Source organism: Syngnathus scovelli, chromosome 3 (assembly GCF_024217435.2).
Source record: "Syngnathus scovelli strain Florida chromosome 3, RoL_Ssco_1.2, whole genome shotgun sequence".
NCBI classification, from domain to species: Eukaryota; Metazoa; Chordata; class Actinopteri; order Syngnathiformes; family Syngnathidae; genus Syngnathus; species Syngnathus scovelli.
Window position 1 is genome coordinate 21,168,433 of NC_090849.1, and position 25,072 is coordinate 21,193,504.

General features: G+C 41.0%; 2 protein-coding genes across 6 annotated transcripts in view; one reads left to right on the plus strand and one right to left on the minus strand.

Moving 5' to 3' along the window:
- Nucleotides 1-6,969: 6,969 nt before the first annotated feature.
- On the plus strand, nt 6,970-15,751 carry npffr2a (neuropeptide FF receptor 2a). Its single transcript, XM_049763317.2, has 4 exons — nt 6,970-7,150; nt 9,776-10,089; nt 10,845-10,944; nt 11,572-15,751. The coding sequence occupies exons 2-4, from the start codon at nt 9,783-9,785 to the stop codon at nt 12,422-12,424; spliced, it is 1,260 nt and encodes a 419-aa protein (XP_049619274.1). The 5' UTR covers nt 6,970-7,150; nt 9,776-9,782; the 3' UTR covers nt 12,425-15,751.
- Nucleotides 15,752-18,364: 2,613 nt separating this feature from the next.
- Nucleotides 18,365-25,072, minus strand: part of adamts3 (ADAM metallopeptidase with thrombospondin type 1 motif, 3) — a 46,765-nt gene continuing 40,057 nt past the window's right edge. For all 5 annotated transcript variants that reach the window (XM_049763023.2, XM_049763022.2, XM_049763025.2 and 2 more), the window contains 5 exons: nt 23,502-23,658; nt 23,254-23,386; nt 22,587-22,794; nt 21,899-22,016; nt 18,365-21,115 (listed from right to left, as the gene is read on the minus strand). In XM_049763023.2, the coding sequence (XP_049618980.1) occupies nt 20,529-21,115; nt 21,899-22,016; nt 22,587-22,794; nt 23,254-23,386; nt 23,502-23,658 (1,203 nt within the window). In that variant the 3' untranslated portion in view covers nt 18,365-20,528. The remainder of the gene's footprint in view (nt 21,116-21,898; nt 22,017-22,586; nt 22,795-23,253; nt 23,387-23,501; nt 23,659-25,072) is intronic.

Consider the following 25,072-nt stretch of genomic DNA (forward strand, 5'->3'; position numbering starts at 1 on the left):
TGATGAATGAAAGCACAGCTCCCTCTTGTGTCCATTACCGCCTATTGCAGCAGAGAGATCGCAGCTTTGAAACATTTTTGATATGATTATTACGTATAGATGTTTTGACAGAAATATAATTCATTGAATTACATTTTTTGTAATATTTAATACATCTTTTTCATATTTACTTTTGGTTCCTCTTGTCACTTTGGATTTTCTTTTTTGTCTAATTACAACGTAGGTTGTTCTCAACAAATTTTGATAGAAGTTTCCTCTTAAGGATAATTATAATTTTATTCTTGAAAAAAAATCTTAACGGAATGATTTTCTCCTAATTATGATTACTTTTTCCATCTTTTCAATTTGTGATTTTTTTAAATTATTATTATTATTATTATTATTATTATTATTATTATTACAAAAAGAAAGTAAGCAATAGCTTCCGGTAACCCCACTTTATATGGTAAATGACGTAACCATCGAATCATTTCCGGCTAATTAACCGAAGCAAAACAAAGAGATGATGTCGCCGCATCTCCTCTGGCACGCAATTGAGAGCATTTCGTCTAATTAGCAAGCGAGTTTGAGAAATTTCGGACGCTGACGTCAAAGCAGAGATTTCATGCCCAAACCGTGACCTGGATTGAGGGTCGTTGATGGTGTAGGCCGTACACCAATGAGGAAATGCTTGTTAAAGAAAATATTTGTGACATATTTAAAACCCTAACCCTAATTTGAAACCATTGTTTGAAACCCTAACCCTAGTTTTAAACCCTAGTTTGAAACCCTAACCCTTTTTTGACACCCTAGTTTAAAACCCTGACCCTCGTTTTAAATGTCCAGCGTAACGAGCCTCCATCCCTTCTGAGAAGTCATCCGAATGGCCTCCTTTTAAAAGGATCGTTAATGCGGTGGATGTGATGGAAGCATGAGGTCGCTTCCCTTGGCTCAAATAGAACAGGCGCCAAACAGTCGCCTCCTTCAATTCTACTCCCATTAACCGTCTGGGAGCACATATATAAAAATCCATTGCAGTGTAATGTTAGCGGGATCAGTAATGGTTGCTTTTGTAGAATTTTCAACGTTTGATCTTAGCGGCTGATTGGACTTGTTCCCCGCTCGGACACGTGCCTTCAAATCGTTTCTTTTTCTCGGTAATCGAGAAGATGCGGCAGAGTTTGCCAGTTGCATTAGCACCTTAGCAAACGGTAAATAAACAGGAATGACGTTCCCCACACTCCAGCATCAGAGGACAATACCACCTAAAGATGGACAGGTTTGACCTCAAAAGTTGAAATTTCTGGGAAGATTAAGCCAAAGTTTTCTTTGTGGGATTTTTCAATATTTTTCTCACGACTTGATGTGCTTTCTTGTGATTTTTTGCCTCACTCTTCATTTTAATTGGCCTTCTGCTTTTCGCTATGGCGGTATTTCCACATCAAAAGACCTTGCCACCTGCCAGGAATCGAAATGGCCCAGCTGGGCCACAGCATCCGCTGTAGGTCATTTACAGTCAGCCGGTCAGCGCATCGTTGCTTATTCCAATGCCGAATGCAACAGGGCGCCGAGCTGGAAATAAGCCTTTATTTAATCTCGCAATGGGGGAATCTGCTTTTATAGCAGCGTAATGGAATCATCGAAATGCCACATATATGACGGTACGGTATTCACAACATGAGCGACACAGCATGTGGCGATCGGACATGAATAATAAATGATGCGCACCACGGATGGGCGACTTAAATGAGTACGATGCCACAAAATATGTATCATTATTTTCGATTGAACACATGTGCACAAGAGTATGTTGAAAAAAATCCAGTCTTCAAAGGATTTAAACAAGAAGAAAATTATCACATACTGTGATCCCACTATTGTACTGCAAAGGTCTCTAGTGTATAGAAATTAACAATCAAGGACGAAACTATTGTACAGAAAAACAACGTTAAAGTTTGACCTAGATAAAACTTTTGTATTGAGATTGTATTCTACACAATATTTTGAAAGTTTGTCCTGCTTGAGATACTTTGAAACCCTTTAAGCAGTTAGCTTAGCGTAGCAGCCTGGAAAACAAAAGTTGATTTGAATGTAGAGTGTCAGTTGTTGCACTGGACTTGTCCTGATTTGCTTTTTGAGCAGGTAGAAGCACAAAAATTTGGCATGCAGATGAAGCCCTGCCTGGTCTCCTCACCCGCTTCCCCCTCTAGGCAAGCAAACAGTCTGGCAGGTGAAGGAGAGGCAGACATGTCACAAAGAATCAAGCCTGAACGCCGGCGCCACGTCTCAGCCAATCAGCTGCTGTCTTTTTTTTTTTTTTTGCTAAGGCCTGCTGTGCTTTTTGACTCAGCTCCCGTCAGCAAAGTCGACTCCAAATATCCGCAGAGCGCATCCCGCCTTATCCTACTGTAAAAATAGTTCAAAGAAACATCCAAGGATTAACTACACACATTTGAGATGATGCTTTTTTTTTTGGGTCCCTTTTTTTGCTACGCTTATAAAACTGGAGCACTGTCGTTACTGATGTCACATGAGGCGTCAGCGTTCCAGTTATTTTATACTCCATCTATTCAGTTTCTGAATAACTTATCCTCACGCGTCATTTTCATTACGTCCAAAAAAAAAACACTCCAGGAACGATGCGAACAAACGAGAGTGAGGGAAAGGCAAGTGTAGCTGTGTGTAAGCAGGGTGCAGATTTTCTTTTTTAGACCTTTCATTTTTACGCATTTGCTATTTATTCATTTTTACTTTGTTTAAATTAATTTTTTTCTGTTAATTGTATTTTCCTGATTTTTTAAAAATAATTTGTATGCATTATTAAAAAAAATACACAATATTTTTACCGGTTTTGTTTTAACACTTCATTTTTACTTTTTTAAAATGATTATATTATTGCATGCAAACAATAGCATTAAAAAAAAAGCGATTGAAATCTGTTGCAATCGTGGGCTGTTGTAGTTTTTTTTTTTGTTTTAACCAACAGGACAGTGTAATGCTGTATTGTATTGCTGCTTCAGATTTGTCTTACATGGAATTGCAAATCCCCTTCCCCGCCCTCACTTCTTCTTCTTCTTCATCTAATCCCTGCTGTATCTGCAACTTCCTCTCTGCTGTGCATAACATTTCTCTCCCGCCTGAGAAACAAAGAGCAGAGCGTAAACATGAACAGACTTTTTTTTCCCCCCATCAATCGCCCCGCCGCTTTGCAAAATCACAGAGCGTCTGCAGGGGACCACTGCCATTAGCGCTTCCATTAGCATCCGGCTCGCACGGTCACAACACCTGACAAGCATCCCTTCAGACTTCATTTGATATTTCCTCCCCCCCCCCCCAAACAGCTTGTTGCTAGGCAGAGATTCAAAAACAGTCTTTAAAACGTTGACTAACATACAAACTATTGATCGTGCTCAAGCAAGGTCAAGGCAAATTTGTTTAGAATAGAACAAGACAAATACCAAGAGGTTTGCAGAGGCTGAGAAAAGAATGAAAAGATCAAACTCAAGCGATAACGAGAGGATAAGACAACAAAACTATTCAACTCGGGAGCCTCCTGGTTTCTCGATTTTTGAATCATGGTGACAATACACACACACACAAGCGTGCGTGCGTGCGTGCTAACAGTGAGGCAACCGAGCTGTGATGTTTCCATGGAGACAGCCACGTGCATTTCTTCCTCTATGGGGGTGGCAGTTATCCTCTTGTCATTCCTCCCCAGTGGGAATTTTGCAAGGCTTCGTTGCACCACGCCGCAAAGTCGTCGACGGCGGCCCGCAGAGGGCACAAGAGTGGAGCAGACCACAAATATCACTCTCTTAGAAATAAGTTAAAAGTAATTTTAAAAAAAAAGTAATAGTTACAAGTCAAACTACCCCAATTAGTTTTTCAAATACTTTTTTTTTTGGGTGGGGTGGAATAATTTTGACAGGAAAATCAATCCAGCAACCTGTTGTCAACAAGTCTTCCTGATGCCTCAAAAAAATATTTCCAATAATTAGCTCCAATGCTAATGTTGGATTCTGTGCCAGATGAAACATTGCGACAATATACAAACAAGTCTAAGGACAGCCTCAGAAAAGCAAAACCAGCTGTACTCCTACATCAGGCTGCACCTCACGTCTGGTAAGAACCTCATGCAGAGAAGGCTCGGTGAGCTGAGCCGGGGCCAATTAAGTGTTCTGCAAACGAGTCGTGACGCATCGGTCTTGTGAGAACAGTCATGCTTTCTTAGGTTCACATGTTCGACTTTGTTGAAATTCCCTTTTGGTCATCTTTGGTACGTTTCGTCCTGGGTTATTGTTCCAACACTATTGATCTCAGAGTGGATTGCTCTTAATACGTACTTAAATCAATATTCTGGGAAAAATCTGCCTCAGAAGTCACTCAAAAAAGGCCATTAGCCCAGATGTTGATGTATTTGGAGACTTTAATTACCAAAAAAAAATGAAATGGGAAAACTAAAATAGCATCTTTGATTTCATTTGGACTACAAAATAACCACCCATGAACTAGCTAACTGATTTGACTGCCTGACTAGCCTTAGTCCTACCGCTAATCTAATCCTAGCACTAACCCTACCCCTAACCTAACCCCTAACAACCAACCAACCTGGCTAAGAGGTTGCTCTCTGAACCAACAAAGCCTGCCAAACTTGACAAACAGACCTTTGTCCATCCAACCAACAAACCCTGAGCAAGCTAACCAACTCAGCTGACCAGCAAAGGACCTATCCAATCAAGTGACTGACAGTGATTGTTCCTAATTAACCTTTTTTTTTTTTTTTTATTCAAATCACTTGAGAATCTTAGCCCTCTTCCACAGGTGGGTATTTTAATGACATTTTGTGGCCGACACAAAAAAATGAGAAGGTTACATTGCCATGACGACGAGCCAACAAGTATTCTGCCGCTGATTAAAGTGTGTTTCAACTGCACCAAAGGATCCTAATGAGCCGCGAGCTCAGTGGCCCAGTAGTAGAGTGTCCGCCCTGAGACTGGAAGGTTGTGGGTTCAAACCCCGGCCGGGTCATACCAAAGACTATAAAAATGGGACCCATTGCCTCCCTGCTTGGCACTCAGCATTAAGGGTTGGAATTGGGGGGTTAGATCACCAAATGATTCCCGAGCGCGGCACCGCTGCTGCTCACTGCTCCCCTCTACCCCAGGGGATGGATCAAAATCACATGGGGATGGGTTAAATGCAGAGGACAAATTTCACCACACCCAGATGTGTGTGTGACGATGATCATTGGGACTTTAACTTTAACTTTAACTTTACGCCTGCTTTTTCTCTAGACACGCATGCCACGCAGAAATCCGCTGATTTCCGGGGGCAACTCCTTCATCCCCTACCCCTGAAAAGACGCCGGTATAAGGCCTTTAGCAAACTACGACCCCCGCCATATTCGCGGTTGAACGGTTGTAAATCATTGACACCTCGCACGTGGCAGCCGTTCCCTGCCAACCGATCAGCTTTTCTCCTGTCCTTTTATTGGGAGCTAATTGCTCAACGCAAAAGGAACTCAAACCCGATTGGCCGACAGGAGGAGCGTTTCAGCATGCGAGAAGCTGATTGGATATCAGCGATGACATCATGATTGATTTTCCAACTTTAAGACAAAATGGGGCGAATCACGCAGAAATGATCAGCGTTTTAAATTAGAAATCAAGCGAGTGTAAACGTGAATGAAAATACAGATTAAAAGATGAGCAGAGCGGGGCAGCCGCGATACACAAGTGAAGACGAAAGCCAGCGGGAAGTCATTTGTCTTGTACGCCCCCTTTCACACTGTGGACGGGCTTCATTTCCACAAGAAAGAGCGCATGCCGTCTTATTTCATTTGCAGTCCGTTTCATAAGCCGTGACGTTAATCCAGTTCGGCAGGTGCTTTTGAGAAGCCTTATCCCATGTAGGAGTCAACTCTGTTCATTTATCTTTGATAGCGAGCTACACTCTGAAATGGTTGAATGTAACCCAAATACAATCTAGAAACACTTCCAAAAAAAATAAATTGAATAAACACATTTGGGTCTGAAAAGACTGATCCGCTTCTTGGGTCGATTTGGAGCCAATTTGCACAAAACAAGCCCCACAAAAATTCGGGCGCCCGGAATGTTTTCACGTAATGCACGTGTCCGCCATACTGCCACGAACGACAAAAAATTGTTTCGATTCTCATGACCCCAGCCCCCTGAGTCGCCACGATAACTCATTCATCATCTCGATTAACCTTGAAAATGATTACTTTCCATTCTCGTAGTCACTTTTGAAAAATAAAAAAGCCATTCAAAGCCACTCATCTATGACAGGCCTCACAAGGGAACGGCCAAATCATAACAGTGGAGTGGCGTTATTAATTAACGCTTTAATGACTTGGCCATCGACACACGTACTTGACTTGAAAGGATGGGGAGGAAAGTGGCCGCAAAGAGGCAATGTCAAAGGAGCAGCGAGCAGGAGTCTTCGATAATCTTCAAACGACCGAAAGGCAAGCCAAAGTCAATTTAGCCTTCAGTGAAGCAAGTAAAGTTAGCTGAGAAGAAAAGTTGCGAGAAAAAGTCTTTAACGCGCCAATATGGCTGTTGCAACCGTTTAAAAAAAAAAAAAATTCTATTTTTTACCGTGAATGAGTATTTTTTAACCAAAAAAAAACCCCTCATCCTTTTCCCTTCACGTGTCATCCAAGCGTGCATCTGAATGAAGCTCGCTCGACGCGTGAAATTTGCTTGGCTTCGCCCATCTCTCGGGGAATTGCCCTCATTTTTTTTTTTTCTCTCTTCACACTAGATTACAGCTTCCACGTTGCAGGCTTACTGACACTGCATACATAAAAAAAGCTCACACCAGCTGTGACCTGCAGCATCACTATGGGCGCACATCCGAACAGCTTGATGAGGGTATCACCCCACCCCCCACCCCCACCCTTCTCCTCCTCATCTGCTTCCCAGCCCCTCCCTTTTGGGCTTTTACGTCACGGCCTTAAAAAGGGTCCAAGCGCCGCCGTCAGCCGGCCACTCGCGCTCAGAGCGGCGGGCTGAGCGCATCTTTCGTCTCCACGATGCAAGCGTGCACGCGCAGCCTGCCGGACTCGTACCGTCAACCTTTTCTCTTTTCTTCATGGTGAGAGGTGTGGCGGACACGTGCAGTTTCAAAGCCCCCGCCCCCCAAAAAGGTGAGATGCTTCAGTTTGGAGTAACTGAGGTGGCAAGTTGCTGTCCTGCTGGTTTTGTTTCATTTGGATGGTATTTGAAAGGAGTGTCTCTTATGTTAGTTGGCGAGATTCACGTCCATTCTCTTGCTTGTGAGAATAAACATACAACATACATTTAGTTTATTTTATCTTTCACTTTTTTTTTGCAATGCATGTCATTGTGAAAGTCACAAAAATTATGTCTCCTACGTTTATTTTATTCATGTGTTTATTTGTATATATTTTTTCATTCATTTAGTTTTTAATATTTTGTATTATGGAAGTGTTCCCTTCAGCATGTTGTGTAATTTTATTTTGTTATATTTTTAACAGTTTAATTTATATTTATTTATTTATTTATTTATTTATTTTCTTATTTTCTTATTGTATTATGTATTATTATTTTTTGTTGATATTTTGTTTTTACAATTTTTGCAATTTGGATTTTGGCCAGCTATAAGGTTATTTATTTATTTATTTTATTTATTTATTTAAAAAAAATGATTTTTATATTATTTTACATATATGTTTTTAAATTGTGGAACTTATTTTATTTCATATTTACGTAGGTATTTTCAGTTTTTATATTATTTATTTGTGGTTTTTACGTTTTAGTTTATTGTTATCTATTCATGTATTTATTATTTGTATGTTATTTTTTTCACTGTGAACGATACCAAGTATTAGTTGTGTTTATACTAATTTTACATATTTAAATGTATTTAATTTATTTAAATATACCACTCATCTTTTATAATGATATTTGTATTTATTTTGTGTATGGCTCTCCGATATTTATATTCATTCTTAAAAAACATGTTTTTATTTCACCTTTCAAGCTTTTCAGTTTCTATTGCATTGTGAAAGTCACCAAGCATTGGGGTGCATGCGCCCCTCCCATCATCTTCGTTTGAGTAGCTGCACAGTGGGTCCATTGTACCCGGTCCACTGATGGACCTAACCCAACACCCCCACCTTTGAGCACATTGTTTTTTTTTCTGCCCTTTTGTCCTTACTCCGCGTCCAGAACTGTGAGCGATGTTGCTTAACATGACACGCAATTATCTATCATTGTGGCAGAAGGTAGAGAAGACGGTTTGGGCTCGGGATAAACTCACGCTCGGGATGAGGCTGTTACGCAATGGAGAGAAACAACAGGGCCGTACTGTATACAGTCAAGTTATGATCGATTGGATTCCCCGTGTGGCTACTAACTGTCACTTATGTTTAAGAGGAAGCGGGACTAAGAGACTTGTTTATTACCATGCATTATGACAAATGGTGAGTTTCATTTTTTCCCCCCGAGCTTACACTTGGATATTTTTGGTACAGCTCTCGGCAGAGCCAATGGAACATTTGAAAATTCCAGCTTTGGAAGCAGCTATCACATGGGAACTTGTCCGTGGGTTCCAACGGGCAACACGCCATTTTGTTTTTCAATTGACTCCCTTTGATGGATGTTTGGATGGCCGTCGCCTGGAGTGTTAAACCTTATGCCGAGGGACAAATTAGCCTAAATACTAATTACAGCGGTGGAGCGCGTCGACTGCCACGTAGTGACACCCCCGCCTGGGGGTGGCAGGGTGTCGTGGGGGATCGAGTGGGTGGGCGTAAAAGATGCTACGGGGTCTTTTCTCAGGGGGAAGTCTGTGATTTATAGCGTTGACTGAGTGGCAGTGAAATGTGTGTCACGAACAGACATCACGTGGAGTCTCTCCATCCACAGTGGGGATGGAAGACTTAAGAAAACAAGATACAAGCGTGTCACCCATCTGGGTTGACATCCCCAAACAGCTTAAATGGATTCTCAAGAGGTGGAGCGTCTCAGTGACAAGATCTGAAAGCGCTTGATTCACTCGGTTTGGTAAACGAGAAGGCTGCAATTGCTCTTGACGCGCCTCGCCTTGCTCGCTTTTTAGACTGGCCACTTTCTCAAAATGTGGACTGATGCCTTACATGTTCGCCAAAACAACTAACTTGTCTTCGATAGTGATAAAAGGATTCGCTGTTAGTCGACTTCAAGCTTTGGGCGTACAAAATCGTACAAATTATTTTTGATTTCGGCTGATATTTTAGCGCTGTTACTTCAGATTTTTTTAAAAATATGAACATCTTCCAATATAAGATAATGACGTTCAATCACTCTTACGAAAAATCGTCCGAAATCGTCTTTTTATTTTTAAGGGCATAGGTGAGCCTCTTATGTTATATCCTATACACTTGGAAGTGCAGCTAACATCTGCTTCTCTGTAAATAAATCATTAAGAATGCTAACTTGGAAGCACATATAAGTGTGCCATTTCCATCGCAGCTAAAGCAGCAAGATGGTTCTCCACCTGAACATCAGGAAAACCAAGAGTATGACAACTGCTAACAAAACAGTCCACATAAATATCAGTAATGAAAAACTGGAAGTGGTTAATAGCTTCATATTTCTCCGGTCATGCATGAATAGAGTATGGACGTCCAAGGACGTGTGGATTGCCACCAAAGGAAGGTTGATTAAGCAGAAAGAAGAAAAACAGAGATAAGATATTTTGGGTTGAAATATTTCCTGGGACGAGGCTCAATAAATAAAAGCTGTCAATCATCTGTTTCCTTCTCAAGGTTGAAAATGAACCAGCAACTGGACAACTGGACGTTTTACAACAGCTCGGAGGAAGACGTCCTTCCTCCCAAGAACAATGTGACCTACGTGGGCTTTTACTTGCACCACCCGTCCACGGCGGCCATCTTCATCGTGTCCTACCTGCTCATCTTCCTGGTGTGCATGGCCGGCAACGGCGTGGTGTGTTTCATCGTGCTGCGTAGCCGCAACATGCGCACCGTCACCAACTTGTTCATCCTCAACCTCGCTGTGAGTGACCTCTTGGTGGGCATTTTCTGCATGCCAACAACACTGCTGGATAACATTATTACAGGTAAATATTCCATCCATCCATCCATCCATCCATCCATCCATCCATCCATCCATCCATCCATCCATCCATCCATCCATCCATCCATCCATCCATCCATCCATCCATCCATCCATCCATCCATCCATCGCCCGGGTGCTTACGGCTTTAATTGGAATTGGAATTATTTCCACGACCTTTCTTGTCTCTAATGACCGCCATTTGTGAACTTCAAAAGAAGATCACTAGCGACAATGAGAATTCGTCATCTTCCGCCGTGGAGGACGGGCAACAAGCTCGGCTATCTGATGACAGCGTTTACCTCCCGTGCATCATTTGGATGATTATTAGGCCAATCATCGGCCAATAATGAGAGGTTTGATGTGTGTGAGGGGATCACATGAAAGGAAAGGCCGCCATCAGCTTTTGTGCCTCAGGAAGGCAACGTCAACTTAATTTTTCTTTGCCTTAAAAAAATAAATAAAAGAAAACCTAACATTATTTGGTTCAAATTACCTCGTAGCAAGGAGTGAGGAAGCAGGTTAAGGGAGCCAAAAAGGAGTTCAAGCTTTTCTGGCAAAAAAAATAAAAATGATGAAGTGGGTGGATGTGAAGCAAGCGAGCTGTGAGGAAGCAAGTTAAGAGTAAACAGAGTTTTTTGTGGGGGCTGTAAAACAAGAAAACAGCAAATTAAAGATTTGTATGGAAGGTGAAACCAACAACCGGCGCCTGTAAATACAAACCTCTGTCTTGTCCCTCCTGTCCTGTGCTGTCTTCAGGGTGGCCCTTTGGAAGCCTGGTGTGCAAAATGAGCGGCATGGTGCAGGGCATCTCCGTGTCGGCGTCCGTCTTCACTTTGGTGGCCATCGCCGTGGACAGGTACTATTTCTGGTAAAAACCGGTACTAGCATTTCTAGTACCAAGGGTTGAGAATCAATCACAAACAGGGTGACACAAACCTCTGGCATCATCGTCACTGCCTTGTAACGAGCATCATCTGGATTGTTCTTGGTCCTTTGTCCGTCTGGACGTGTCCTACTTTCAAGACCAGTTGCCCCGTCAATCCACATCCTTCATCCTTCTTTCTGATTGGCGGTGGGTTTCACAACGGCCACGTCGACGGGCCGACCGACAAGGCCGCCGGTACGATAGCGACAGACGCTTCGTAGTGCCTCTTGTCATTCAGGCCAGCCCGAGGTCGTCTGGTGCCGCTGGAAAGGACGAGTCTGGAGTGCTTTGAGAGAAGGCAGTGTCATCTCGGATGTCTGTCAAGCGCGTCGGATTTAAGCTCTCCTGGGATCGCCTTCTTTGCGAACTTATTTTCAGAAGACCTTGACTTTTAATCAGCATTAGTTTTTTGGGGGGGAGACTTGAGTTTATCTCCAATGTGACAAGACCCTGCACCATTTCATCCCACGGTCGGGATTGCCATTGACGGCTATAGATGTCAAATATCTATTTTCACTTTCCCTTCACTCATTCCCTTTTGTTTCCATCCCTCCACAGATTCCGATGCATCGTCTACCCATTCAAACAAAAGCTGACCATCTCCACCGCCACCCTAATCATCGTGGTTATCTGGGTCCTGGCCATATCCATTATGTGCCCGTCCGGCGTGATGCTGCAGGTGACGAAGGAGCAAAGCGTCCAGGTGCTGCTGGGCTACGACAACAAAACGACTCCTTTTTACTGGTGCAGGGAGAACTGGCCCAACCAGGAAATGCGCAAGGTTTACACCACCGTCTTGTTCGCTAACATCTACCTGGCTCCGCTGTCCCTCATCGTCGTGATGTACGCTCGCATCGGCATCACGCTCTTCAAGACCGCCATGCCTACCGGCGGCAAGCCCGGTCACGACAACCGCCACAGCGTCTCCAAGAAGAAGCAGCGTGTGATCAAGATGCTGCTGATTGTCGCCTTGCTCTTCATCCTATCCTGGCTGCCCTTGTGGACCCTCATGATGCTGAGCGACTACGCCCGGCTCACCGAGCAACAGTACCGCATCGTCAACATCTACATCTACCCCTTCGCCCACTGGCTGGCCTTTTTCAACAGCAGCGTCAACCCCATCATCTACGGATTCTTCAACGAGAACTTCCGCCGGGGTTTCCAGGTGGTGTTCAAGTTCAGCCTGTGCGCGGCTGACGGACAGCGGAGGAAAACGTACTCGCACCGGTTGCAGCCCAACTCGGTGCTGCCGGCCAATAACGCGCAGACTTCCGTTGAGCCTATCTCGCTGAACAGCCTGGACAAAAGCAGCTCTAGGCGGGTGCCTCAGGTTGCGGAGCAGGACTTGGTCCTGGAGGACTTGGAGAAGGGCTCCTGCAGTAGCGGCGGCGTAACAGCCGTGTCAATTTAAAGCGACCTGTGGTTTTTTCCGTCCCAGTGCCGATCTCTTCAGGAAGCTACCTCCGAGGAAATGACGACGAGCTAGCGAGCTTCATCGTACCCTGCGAACTCATGAAGGCACCGACCTTCCCAAAAACTTCATGTATAAATGTATAAAGGCATATCCTCAACAATGTGCAATGCAGATTTCAGAAGCGGGAATACTAAGTCATTACCTCTGCCAACTTCATAGCACTTTGCAGGTATGATTTGTTGTGGATGCTTAGCGGGATCACGTTCAAAGCTACTAAAACAGTATCTACGAAAACAAACTAGCCTGCTAAGCTAACAACTGGTGGGAGCATCTAGAAAGATGCTCTTAGAATGGAAACCTCCACCCCATAATCAAAATAGTATTATTTTTCCAGACATCTTACTCCGAGAAAAAGCATGCTAAGCTAACCAATCCAAACAAAACCAATTTGGGGTGATCAACAAACATTTCTTCACTTTTGTTTTAATTTTGCTGCATTTCAGAGAGCTGAAAGATCTGACATTCATGAAATAATTATAGAGAAGGGTGCCAGAACATATTTTCTGCTCATTTTGGTACTCCAAAGACACCTTGGTAACCAATTATGGCTTTGTGTGTTAGCACTAGCCAGGAACAAAGGATGCATTGCTCCTCGAAACTCATTCATATCCGCCTCTTATGTCATCATCAGCCTACAAAGCTGAAGCCAATGCTGGAGAAAGCTTTTTATTCAATGGCCACCTTCTTTTATAAGGCCATGGACTAAGATTAAATGGTTACATTTTTGATTCTTTTTTATATCCACCTTTGGAGCCTTGATTTGTTTCAATAATTAATTCGAAGTTAAGTAGTACTTGAATTGATAGAGAAAACAAAAAAGATGCCTCACCTCTTATTATCCTAAAAAATGCCTTTTGAATCAGTTGTTCGAATCAATCAAGAATCGTTTTCACTAAATATGATTAATTAATCACAAAAAAGTCTCCAGCTGAACAGACTGAAAGTAAATGATTTGAAATATATTCCCGACAAGATGTTTCACATAATACACAGCGGGTTGGCGCTGAACGTAACTAAGTAGATAAAGCATGTGGGCGGTCGGCAGGGCCTGATGATGTCATAACACCTGTAATCCTTTTTTCATCCAGTGTAAATTTGGGTGCTGCACAAACTAAACTTGGACAACTCAGCACCCTCAAGCTTTTTTTTTATTTTCGGGGGGGGGGGGGCTCTCAATTTTCTGCCTGAGCGATCCTCCACTGCCAGCTTGGTATCTTTTGTGTGCAGTGTTCAACACCTCATATATTTCCACGTTTTTAATCTCACGTCATTCGGTGCACATTCGTGTTCCCATTAGAAAAATTGATCATCATGTCAAATTCGTTCCAGCTGAAATACAAAAATTATTTATTCATATTATTTAGACTGATGTTTTCAGTTAAAAAAAAAAAAAAAAAAGCACAATAAAACAAGATACAATGACTGAATAATTCAAAAGGTTGTATTTTGTATGTGATATTTTTTAAGATCTCAAATGTTAAGAAACTTTTGAAATGAAAGGACTGAATCATTATTTTGAACAACATGAGGGCCAAAATATTAGGAACAGCTCCCTGACAATGACTGGACACTAAAGTCCATTAAAAAACAAAAGAGTGCTTTTTTTTTTAGGGAATGTATTGCATTTTTGTGCCTGTGACGCGACGTAATGAAAAGATTAAAAAATGTTTTCGGTGTTGTAAACGTGGATGAACGTTTAGAAAGTACTTGCGTCAAGTCTGCATGTGGACGTGTAACGTGCGAGTGTGTGTGTTTGTGTTGAATTAATGTCATGTAGTATTTCTAACTGTGTTTTAACGATTTCGGGGCACGATAGTTGTCCTGCTAATTTGTGAAGGGCTACTCATCACATGATCTATGGTTACCTCATCGATTGTCTTGGCGGTTTAGACTGGTGTCTTTTGCTTTATTTGACGGCTGAGTCGAATCAAGACGGTGAAAAACTGCTGTGCCTCCAGATAAAAAAAGAAACTTCAACACTGTTTTTTTCTCTCGACTTTTCCCAAATGGAACGCAAAGATCCAAGACGTTGCCTATGTAGCTACAAAAAAGGTCTGTTCATTGCACAGGTTACGTTCAATTTATAAAAGGCCTCTCAAAAAGTGCAGTTTTACTATATTGTATAGTATACAGTAAAATGTTGCGGATGCCATGGCACACCTTTGCAATAATCAAGCCTCACTAACGTGGCACAGAAATAAACTTATTTGTGGATGAAAAAATAAATATAGAAAAGATAAAAGCAAACAATTCCATAGCAAACTTATTGCATGTCTTTGCAATAGGCATATTGCATGGGCCAATATATTTTACATATCAATATATATGTATATATATATATATATATATATATATATACAATGTTAAAGAGACATCTAATTTATTATTTACAATATTTTAATATATAGTATATATATATGGTTAATGAGACATCTAATTCATTATTTAATGATGCATTTATTCATTTGTTTGATTAATATAATTCCATATTTTCTTAATAAATGACATTTAATTAATTGATTAATGAGCATTTTAAATAAACATTTCATGATGTATTCATTTTTTGGTGGCACTTTCAGTCCTCCATATTTTGCATGTCTGACCTATCAAAATTTGATTTTAAATCAATTAAAAGCGACAGTAACAATTAGTACATCTTGATTTGAGCTATTGACTTACAAAATGTAGCATCTTGACTTCAAGGGAACAAAACATACAAAAATAAAAGGAACCGAAAATTTTGATGGCTAATGGATTACGATGTAGCGATTACAATGCGTTACGAAAAAAAAATCACAATATACAATAACTGTTAACGTCTTAAGCTACACGACGCTGTGACAAGGCACTCAAGGGGCAGGCGTAGAAGTTTGTATGTAACAAAAAAAAAAAAGGAATGTTGTGTCTTATACATTTGACGTTCTTCATGGCAACAACTCGATCAGTCTAAATCGGATTATCGTGGATTCTCCATGGACTGGCTACCCACAATGCCTTGTCTCCGTCATATGCACGTACCAAGGAAAAATATCATTGCGTGTACAATCAAATGTATGTGAAAGTGTGCGTATCGATTTCACGTTCTGCCTGCCAAAGGTTGCCTCCTGCTTCAAACTCGTCTAATTGGATTTGAGATTTTCGTGTATGTACAGAGGACTGAATTGCTTGCTATGTTCACTTCATTTTTGTCTCGTGTGTGTGTGTGTGGTGCGACCATGCAAATGATGCGATTCTTTACTCATTCACAATAAAGACTTAAACCCACTTTTTGTTTCAGTTATTCGCGCAAACAATGGGAAACATTGCAGATCTTACCTCGGTAGTGCCCCCTGGAATTTCGTTATTAAAGCCACACAAAAAATATCCATGCCCAAAAAGTCTCAGTCAGCCATTTTGGTTTAAAACACCATTTTGGTTTTGAAGCTAGGTTCACTTAGCAATATAACATTTAGTAGGTAGGTCTTTCAGAAATAGACTAACAAAAAGAGAAGAGAGTTTAACATTTAGACCACCAGAAACATCTCAAGAAGCCATGTTTGAAAAGACACAGGAAGTCAGCCATTTTGGTTTGAAGCGGCCATTTTGGCTTTGAGCGGCCATTTTGGCTCAGTAGCATTGTCCAGAATATTTAAAGAATTAAGCCCCCAAGTCAGGTTCAATTTCAAACATAAGATTTGGTAGGCACATCTATCATAACAAGACCCACAATAGTGTCAAAAGAGACAGGACATCTTTCATTTTAGATTGAAGCAGCCATTTTAGGGACAATTTGGCCATTTCCAAAGAGGAATTTAGATCTGAACACCAACAGTTTGTTTTATTTGTGAGTCAGATCTTCAAATTTTCTTCTTGGTTTTCTGTACAGTTTTTGTTGTTGAATAGCTTAACGCTGAATGGAGGGGAAAAAAAAGTACAACTCAAAGTGGTAGAAGACAGATTATAAGGAAAAATTGAGAGCTGCTCTGTACACAGCTGCAGCACTGTCATGCAAATTGACGCAGCCGCCCAAAAGACACTTGAGTCAGCCTTTTTTTTTTTGTTCACATCATTTCTTTCCATCTCAGCACTATTTTGTCTCACTTTGACATCATTCCCTTGGGCGGAAAAAACAAGCGGAAAAGTATTCCATTGAAACTGCCACAACAATATTCACAAGTGTCTATTTCCTGGGGCAGTCATTAAAAGCTTTTCAATTCAGAGCATTTTTACCACCACCAGCTGGCTGTGCCAGTGACGTCGCTCAAGACGATTTAGTGAAATGACTCATTAGAATTGAGAGTGGGTGAGCGATATTTGCCTTAGTAACGCTATGATGTGCTAGCAATAAACAAAAGGGAGTTCACGTTAAGGAAGCTGGTGCGTGGCAAAATCGGGCCTTCGTTTGTAGTCCTATAGGTCAGGGCAAGGTCACAATTGATTTCAAAGGCATTCTGCCATACATGTACACTAAAATATATTGACGATATAGCCTTAGCATGACATTTTAATCACTGAATGGATGTATGTTTCATAGCCGTAAGCCACAATCGATTTTCCATTGTTTTTGTGCTGCAATATTCTAACATGTAACGCTACAAAGTAGTTAGAACGAATGTAGCAGGCCGTGCAACGACAACGACGCAAAAATCGGATCCATAAATGCCTTTGGGGTTGGTACAAATGCGCCCAACCTTGGTGTTTTATTGAACTGCTCAGTTTATGCTGTCTTTTTCTGGTTTCTTTTCACACTTGAACCCATCAGTCACGTTTATGTAAATAAAATAAAAATAAAACGTTTAATAAAATTAAAATGAAACTGTATACCACCACAAATAACACTAATGTATACTGCAAAAAAAAAAAAAATATATAGTACATATATATTGCTTTATAATATAATATAATGTAATATAATGTAATAAAATGTGAAACTTTCAGAAGTTTTTTCCATCAATGAACAATACAGACACTTTCCTTCACCTTAAAGTGTCAGAAATATATTCACTATTTCACTCTGATCTGAAAAGTTAAAAAACTTCCTGGCTTGCACCTCCTGGCTGCCTCATCTTTATCACCCCATTCCTCATCTTTGCCTTGCCTTGCTCACATTGCTGCTGTCTGACAGCTTTGTCTCTTCCCATTTCTCAAGAGGCATCAGCCGCTTCCTCACCCGATTCCCAGTTGCACTCGCTTCTTAGTTTGCATTTCATTTTTCCCTTTTCTAAAGTATTGGAAGCAACATCCGTATTCTGCCGTCTTATAGAAATCCACTTTCTTTTTCTCTGCTAATCCCTTTGCACTTTATAAGAAGAGTCCATCTGCTGCTACACAAAGACCAGCAGAGGGACGCCATACAACCAAGTGGGACGTCATCTAAGGTATTAAAATGGTTTACATAAAACAAGCAGAATAATCCCCCTATATTAGCTCCATCTCTTTTTCCAGCTACACAATTGGGCCATAATGGAATATTAATTTTATTGCCAGTGAGAAGTTCCGTTTGAGTGTTGTGTGCTTTGCAGGCAGTTGCTTAAAACATGAACAATCACATCATGCAGCAAATTACTCGGCAGGCGCTTTCATTATCTTCAATTTAGTGAAAGGAACCGACTAAATAAACTATGGGAGGTTACTCACCGAATGTGTAAAGCAATTTTTTTCTTTTTTTTTTAAATTTCACTGCAAAATAAACTCGTGGCTAATGATAGAACCAATCAAAACACTGGATGACATTAGCATCGATGCTAGTGCTAATTCTACTTGACCGTCCTGTCGAGTCCACCTATATTTGTAGGTGGGTAATTCATCAATGTTAATATCTGTAATTCATAAAGATCCATTATCTTTTATATCCATTGACTAATAAAAAACAAAAAGCACAAAGAGCGGCGAGGCGGCCATGTTGATCCTATTCTTTATTGCTATGTGCTCCCCATTCCAACAAACAGCATCAGTAGTAGTGTACACTTGAATCTACACAAAATACACAAGACAAGCACAATGGAGACATGACAATGCACAGGTTGTATGGATACAGTACTGGAAGGAGGCTCAGGGGTTTTGTCCTGCGCGACTAGCGTCATTACAAAGCTCGGCAGCGACGCGCAGCTAACAACTACACTAGCGGTTAGCGTGAAGCGCTGGTCGGGTCAGTTGCTAAAGAACAAAAACAGCTGTGAAAAGACAGCCTGGTGACAAACATCTCAAAATTGAGCGTGTATATTTACATCTAATTGTTTGCAAAAAACAATGTCAGTTCTATCCTAGTATTCTTAAAAAAAAAAATCATTTAAAAAATTTAAAAATGAGAATCTTGCTGGAAAAGTAAAAAAAATGTTATTGCGCAATCAGCACCGCCCTTCAATAAATATGTTTGCACTCAATGCTATCTATATACACGTACTATACATTGTTGTACATTGTTGTGTTGTGTTTTTATTGCAGTCAGATGCATGGCGTGCTTGTGAGGAAATCCGTTGTTGTTTTCTGGTTTTCTTTGTGTTGTCTTCTTCAGTCATCAAAAACGCCATTTAGATCATTGCTAAAATGTTGGACGTGTGAGCAAAGCCAAGCTATAAACGGAAGAAATGGGCAGATATAGCGAGACGCTACATTTAATTCTAGCATGTATTCAAGTATCAAATATGAATTCTCTGGTAGGAGGTTCGGAATGTTCCATTTGTCATTGTTAATAAAAAAAAATTGTAAAAAACGCCCATCCAAATGATCAACACTTGTGATCACATTAGGATGCTAAAGGTCAGGGTAAAGATGGGAGCGACTTGCTCGAGATGCTAATGAAGGTAAAAGATTGTGTTGCACCATGGTAAATCAAAATCATTTGTAAAATCCACCCATGCTAGGCGGATGACTGTTAGCACATGCTAAACATGCTAATGTGTAAGTAGAGAATATTTTCGGCAAACGTGTAGCTGTTGTGCGTTGTTTTCATCAAAAATTCTTTTCAGTGAGTGAAGCTAAGACAAAGCTAGCTGTGGCTGTAGCTTTGGAAAGTTACAGCTGCTACATCCAGGTAGGTACAAACACATATGTTAACGTAGTTTCATATTTTTAAACACTGAGATAGTAAAAGAGTATCCAGTTTGTAAATACAAAATCATTGTCATGTCATAATTCTATATCGCCTTGTACTAAGTATGCCATATGAAGAATTTTGATTTGAATAAAAAGAGCAACTGCCTTTGATGTTCAAGAAGACAATAAATAGCAACAATAAATATTTAATATTTATGAAAACAGGTATGATTCGGTTTGTTGGGACTAAATTGAATGTGATATTTTGTTACTTCTTTCAAGAGTAGTTGTTTTTGAATTTTTTTTTTTTTAAAAGGTTCATTGAAGACTTGAAATTATCTTTGATGTCTTATAAGACACACAATAAGTTCTTAAAAGTCCAATTTGTCTTCCAACGTGTGTCCCTTGCTTTTCTCAAAAACGTATCTGTCCTTGATGTTTGGGGAAATCGCTTAAGTCTCATTGAAGACTAAATATATATTTTTTTTATGTATAAAAGTCAAACCTATTAGGGTCATTGATGAACTATATGTAACTATATGTATTTTTACAGTAAACGGCCTTTCCGATTTGATATTTATTCAAACGCGTATATTCATCGAGACTAAATTCTCTGACGATAATAACACACGGTGGATTTTCGAGGAACTTTGTTGGCTTTGATGTTTGTTAAAAATTATCCGATTTTCATCTCAACATTGTCAGGGTCGTTTCCGCATCTTATGACAGTAAGAACTTTTGTTGCTCAACATTAAAGTAAAAAAAAAGTGAGGTTTCTGTTTGACATCCGGAAAGCGTTTCTGTGATTTGAATGGTTTTGTGTTTGACAAAAATCCCTTGAAATTTTTGTGCCCTTTGTGAAATAACTGCTCTGGCTTCCTATCTACGACAGCTCGGTAACTCTAAATAACAAAGTGAACCAGCACCTCTTTGTTTGTGTCTTTGATGATGACGTCGTCGTTGATGTTAGCTGGTGAAGGATGAAGCTGCTGTGTCTGCGTAGTCCCATTAAAACAAGGCGCCACTTTCATCTCTCCACTTGCGAGTACGTGGTGGGCCACCGGCTGTCGGTGAAGCCGGCACCCGCGGGCCGCTGCCTCTCGTCGTGGGCGGCGTCCCTCGGGTTCCTCCGGGGCGTTGGCGCCGTTTTGGCTTTCTTGGGTGGGGCAGGCGTGGTGACCAGTCTCGATCGGCCGGCGTTTTGTTGTTGTTTCCCGTTGTTTAGCTGCTGTTTCCGACCACTTTGTTGCTGTTTCCCGCCATTTGGCTGCGCTTTCCCGCCATTTGGCTGTGCTTTCCCGCCATTTGGCTGCGCTTTCCCGCCATTTTGCTGCGCTTTCCCGCCATTTTGTTGTGGCTTATTGCCATTTTGTTGCCGTTTGCTGGCATTTTGTTGTTGTTTAGCGGCGCGTGTGGCATTGGCCATCAGCGTCTCCAGCAACTGAGAAGCAGAACCGAAGCGTACGTGGTCCTCTGGCTCGGAGAAAAAAGTGCCCCCTGTCGCCCGTTTGCTGCATGACTCGCAGCAGAGTTTGTTGTAGCCCGGGATGGAGCAGTAGCGAGCCAAAACTTCCATCTGGCAGAAAATGGATTTGTCTCCGTGGCAGGGCTCGTCTGAAAAATCAAAGGGCATCAACATATGAGAGCAAAGCAACGAGCCTCAAAGAGAGGATCGATCACTTGTTCTGGCCAAAACACCCGGTTCACTGAGTTCTACGTTGTCTTTACGTAAGCAGGCTCGGTTTACGGTAGTCAACTGTCTTTGATGTTCATAAAGACACATAGATTGGCTCAATCGTCTTTGAGATCTTTGAAAATATGTAAATTCAGCTGCTTCTGATGTATATAAAAACACATTTAGTATTTGGTCATTAAAAATGATAAATTATCCAGAGTTTATGAAACATTCCGTTTGTTTAAAAACAACAACCCTACAGTGACTGACGAAATTTTCTCTGATGTGTCCAAACTGTGTGTTGAGTTCATTGATGACTACTGTGGAATGTGAGATGAAAGACTCCAGTTGCCCTCTGGTGACCCCGTGCAGAATAAGTGGTGCAGAAAATGTCTGCCTAGATGAGATACTTTTCAAACTGTCAGCGTGTCCCAGAATGCCTGTCAGAGACGAGCTCGTCGTCCTGGCTGGTCGGTTAATGCATTCGACTGCCGTAGCAACTTTGATGTACAGTAGTTACATTTATAATTAAAACACAATCATGCATATACAATTAAATAGCTTTGGATTCTGCTTCATAAAAAAATAAATAAAACTACCTTGATCACATACCGTTTAAAACATAAAATTGGTTTTCGTTCCGAAGAGATGTTTTGACACCCCCAAACACACACACGCGCATATCTTGACTAAATTTCCATTTGATTTAAATTTCTCCTCACCGTGGCATGGTCCAGGCCGGCATATGCGCACGTTCTCCGGCTTGTCTCCGCCGCAATGGTCTCCAATTCGGCAGGTGACCAGTCGCCTCTCCGTGCCCTCGCCGCAAGTGACGGAGCACTGCGCAACAAGTGGAGATTTGCGATTAGTTGGTCTCCATAACTCAGAAAATGATATAATGCCCTTACATGTTGAGGTGGGTATCCTCAAAACATAAAAACTCACCTCTTACGGTAAAAAAAAAAAAATGAAAATATGGAGGATAGCTTTTGAGATTTCCGACTGCTTTGGCATCGTGCCAACATGTGATGATGAAACCATAAAAAAAAAAATTCTTGCTTGAAAAACTGACAGAAACACAAACACCAAATCATGTGATGCCTCAAATTAAAGGCTTTCACTCTGGCTAATTAATTAGTTAATTTGTTTGCATCTTTCCTACTCTTAATCCCAATAAAAACATTTTCCATGTGTGACAGCCTGTCGTCTTAGTTTTCCGAATGTTTGAAGATTACAAGCTGTGAGCTGTAACTTTTGGAGATGAGCCACACATCGCCTGAGAGCAAAAGTGACGCTGCCAAATTAGCAAAGAATATCAGGCAAGTATTAGATTGACAAATATCAAACGTATTAAATCAGTTCTTGAATGCAACGATAAGAAATCATTTAAAGGACTAAAATCCCTTTTACCTCGGACCAGGCTCCCGTCCTCCAGTGCGAGGGGCAGGCCAGACGGTTGCAGGGCCTGCGAGTGTCGGGGCGGTCGCCGCTGCAGTACTTGCTGTGCACCGAGCGGTTGGCGGCGTCGTGCAGCAGCTGGACGCAGCGCACCGTGCGCACCTGGAAGCCCAGGCTGCCGCACGTGCGCGTGCAATGTTCCCATTCGTCCGAGATCCACCTGCAAAAAAATGGCGAGGCTCACGCGGGAGACATATCTTAGTTTATGTTAGCTTAGCTTATTTTAGCATAGTTTATCTTTTATCATAGCTTATCTTAGTTATCTTATTTTACCTGGGCTTATTTAAAACCAGTTTATTTTCGTTCAGACGCAATTCCGGCCTTTACCTTGAACTTGCTCGTCTATAATTTTCATTTTGCTCCTTGACACACACACACACACGCCGTGCTAATGTATTTATGATTACCACATGTGAAATTCAAATACATAACTCAGATTTATGGCCTCAATAAGAGCTTTCCAGAGAATTAATTAGTCAATATGACCTTATGTGATGACATAATGTTTCTTTCTGCAATTTATTATTATTAAGTCGAGTCATCAAATTGAAGGCCTTGATGAGGGCTCGGCACAATTGCAATTAATTGATGTGAAATAAAAATAAAAAAACACACTCACTGGGGTTGCGTGCAGTCCTGCAGGTTGCACATGCGTCTTATGGGTTTGGGCTTTTTGCCGACGTCACAGTAGCCCCTGTGGATCATCTTGGTGTCGCCTTTCTTCCGGCAGCCGTACTTGGTGTATTGGTAGCCTCAAGTAATAAAGAAAAACAAATGTTCAATTACTAAATCAAATTCATTATGTCCATGCTGTGTGAAGTGCAAATGAACGATGCTAGCATATTGTCTTTCTAATGCGTTCTTTACCTCCGGCGCAGGGCTTCGAGCAAGGAGACCAGCTCTTGAGAGCCCACTCGTACGTGTCCTCCTGGATCACGTTGTTGTTGTTGACGGGCACCGAGTCTTCGTGGATAACGTATTTGTACATCAGAGTGGAGCGCGTGTCGTTTTCTTTGGGTATGATCTGGCACACGGGAAGAGAATATGAGTTAGTAGATTTCTCAGGTATATCCAAGAAAGCCTATATTCAATTGTCTTCTTTGTGTGTCTAATGATTGTCGAGCAACTAATTAACTGACTAAATACAGAGGGGGCTCAGCTTTGGTAATTAAATCAATTTTGTTTTGAGTCACGGTCACTGGATTACTTTGCAATTACAGATATTAACAAATGACTTTTCTTTGCAGTTATCAAGCAAATGATCCTGTGCCAGTTCTCTTTGTCACGTTCAAATAGAAGCGTCGCACCGATGAGTGTAATTAAGCAGCATTCAATATTCTCTTTTGAAACTAGCGTCATTTGTAATATTGAGTGACAAGAAGTGCTTTTTCATTCAAACAAAAAGCGATATTTGGGATATGAAAGGACCTTTTGAATTCACAAGGCTGATGTGGAGTCGGATGGATTAAAAATTAAAATGAATTTAAAACGCAACAATGACAAGCCGCTTATTGCACCTCTCTATTTCTATATACCAAAGTTGGATTTCCTTTTTTCTACTTATGATACACACCTAGGAAATTTCTGGGAGATTCCAATTAATTTGTAATTAATGTTCTTCATTTAAATGACTTTTTGAATTTATTTCAAGGCAGGACCAATAAATGCTTTTCAGTTAGATGTGTTTACACTCCAGACTTGAAGTCATGGCTCAGAATTCATTCACGTGTTTTGTTAATATTTTTATTTGGTGCTGTGCTGTGACCTTTTGATTTATAAAGTTTGGGAATCGCTGGAATATAGTTTGACTTTTTTTTTTTTTTTTTTACATTCTACAAGATGAATTCACATTAAACATGTGAAGACCTTATATTATGCACTGCGCTCCTGCGGGGTCCCACAAGGGTCTGTACTGGGACCCTATTAGGTTCCCATGCTAATCCAGACATGAAACCGACATGAAATATTAAAGCCATGGTCAGTTGGCAACATGACATTTGTCTATCTGCAAAAATGTTGTTTTCAAGCACCATTTTAGAATCTAGTTTAGATGAGAAATACAAAACCTTTAAGTTAGCCATGACTAATTATTGTTATGGTGTGCACAAAAACATATGCAGTACATTTAAGTTATCAAGTACGATGTGTGAAAAATATTTGGTGATTGGCGCATTTGCAGGCTGGATTCAATTGAACAAATTTGACAGAACGATAGCTGCAATTTCGACAGGGAAATTGCGTCTCGTCTCATCTTGATTGCTTATTGAAAAGTGCGCCGCTGAAATCAGTGTTGATATGAGGGAAAGATTGATGCCCACAATGTTTTTTTAAATCAAGTTTGTTTTCGTTACGCGGAAACCTTTTATTTCCAAATATGCTCAAATTTTTTTTAAATCTGTCCCCACGTTTGTGTTTAGTAAGTGCTCTTCCCTTGGAGT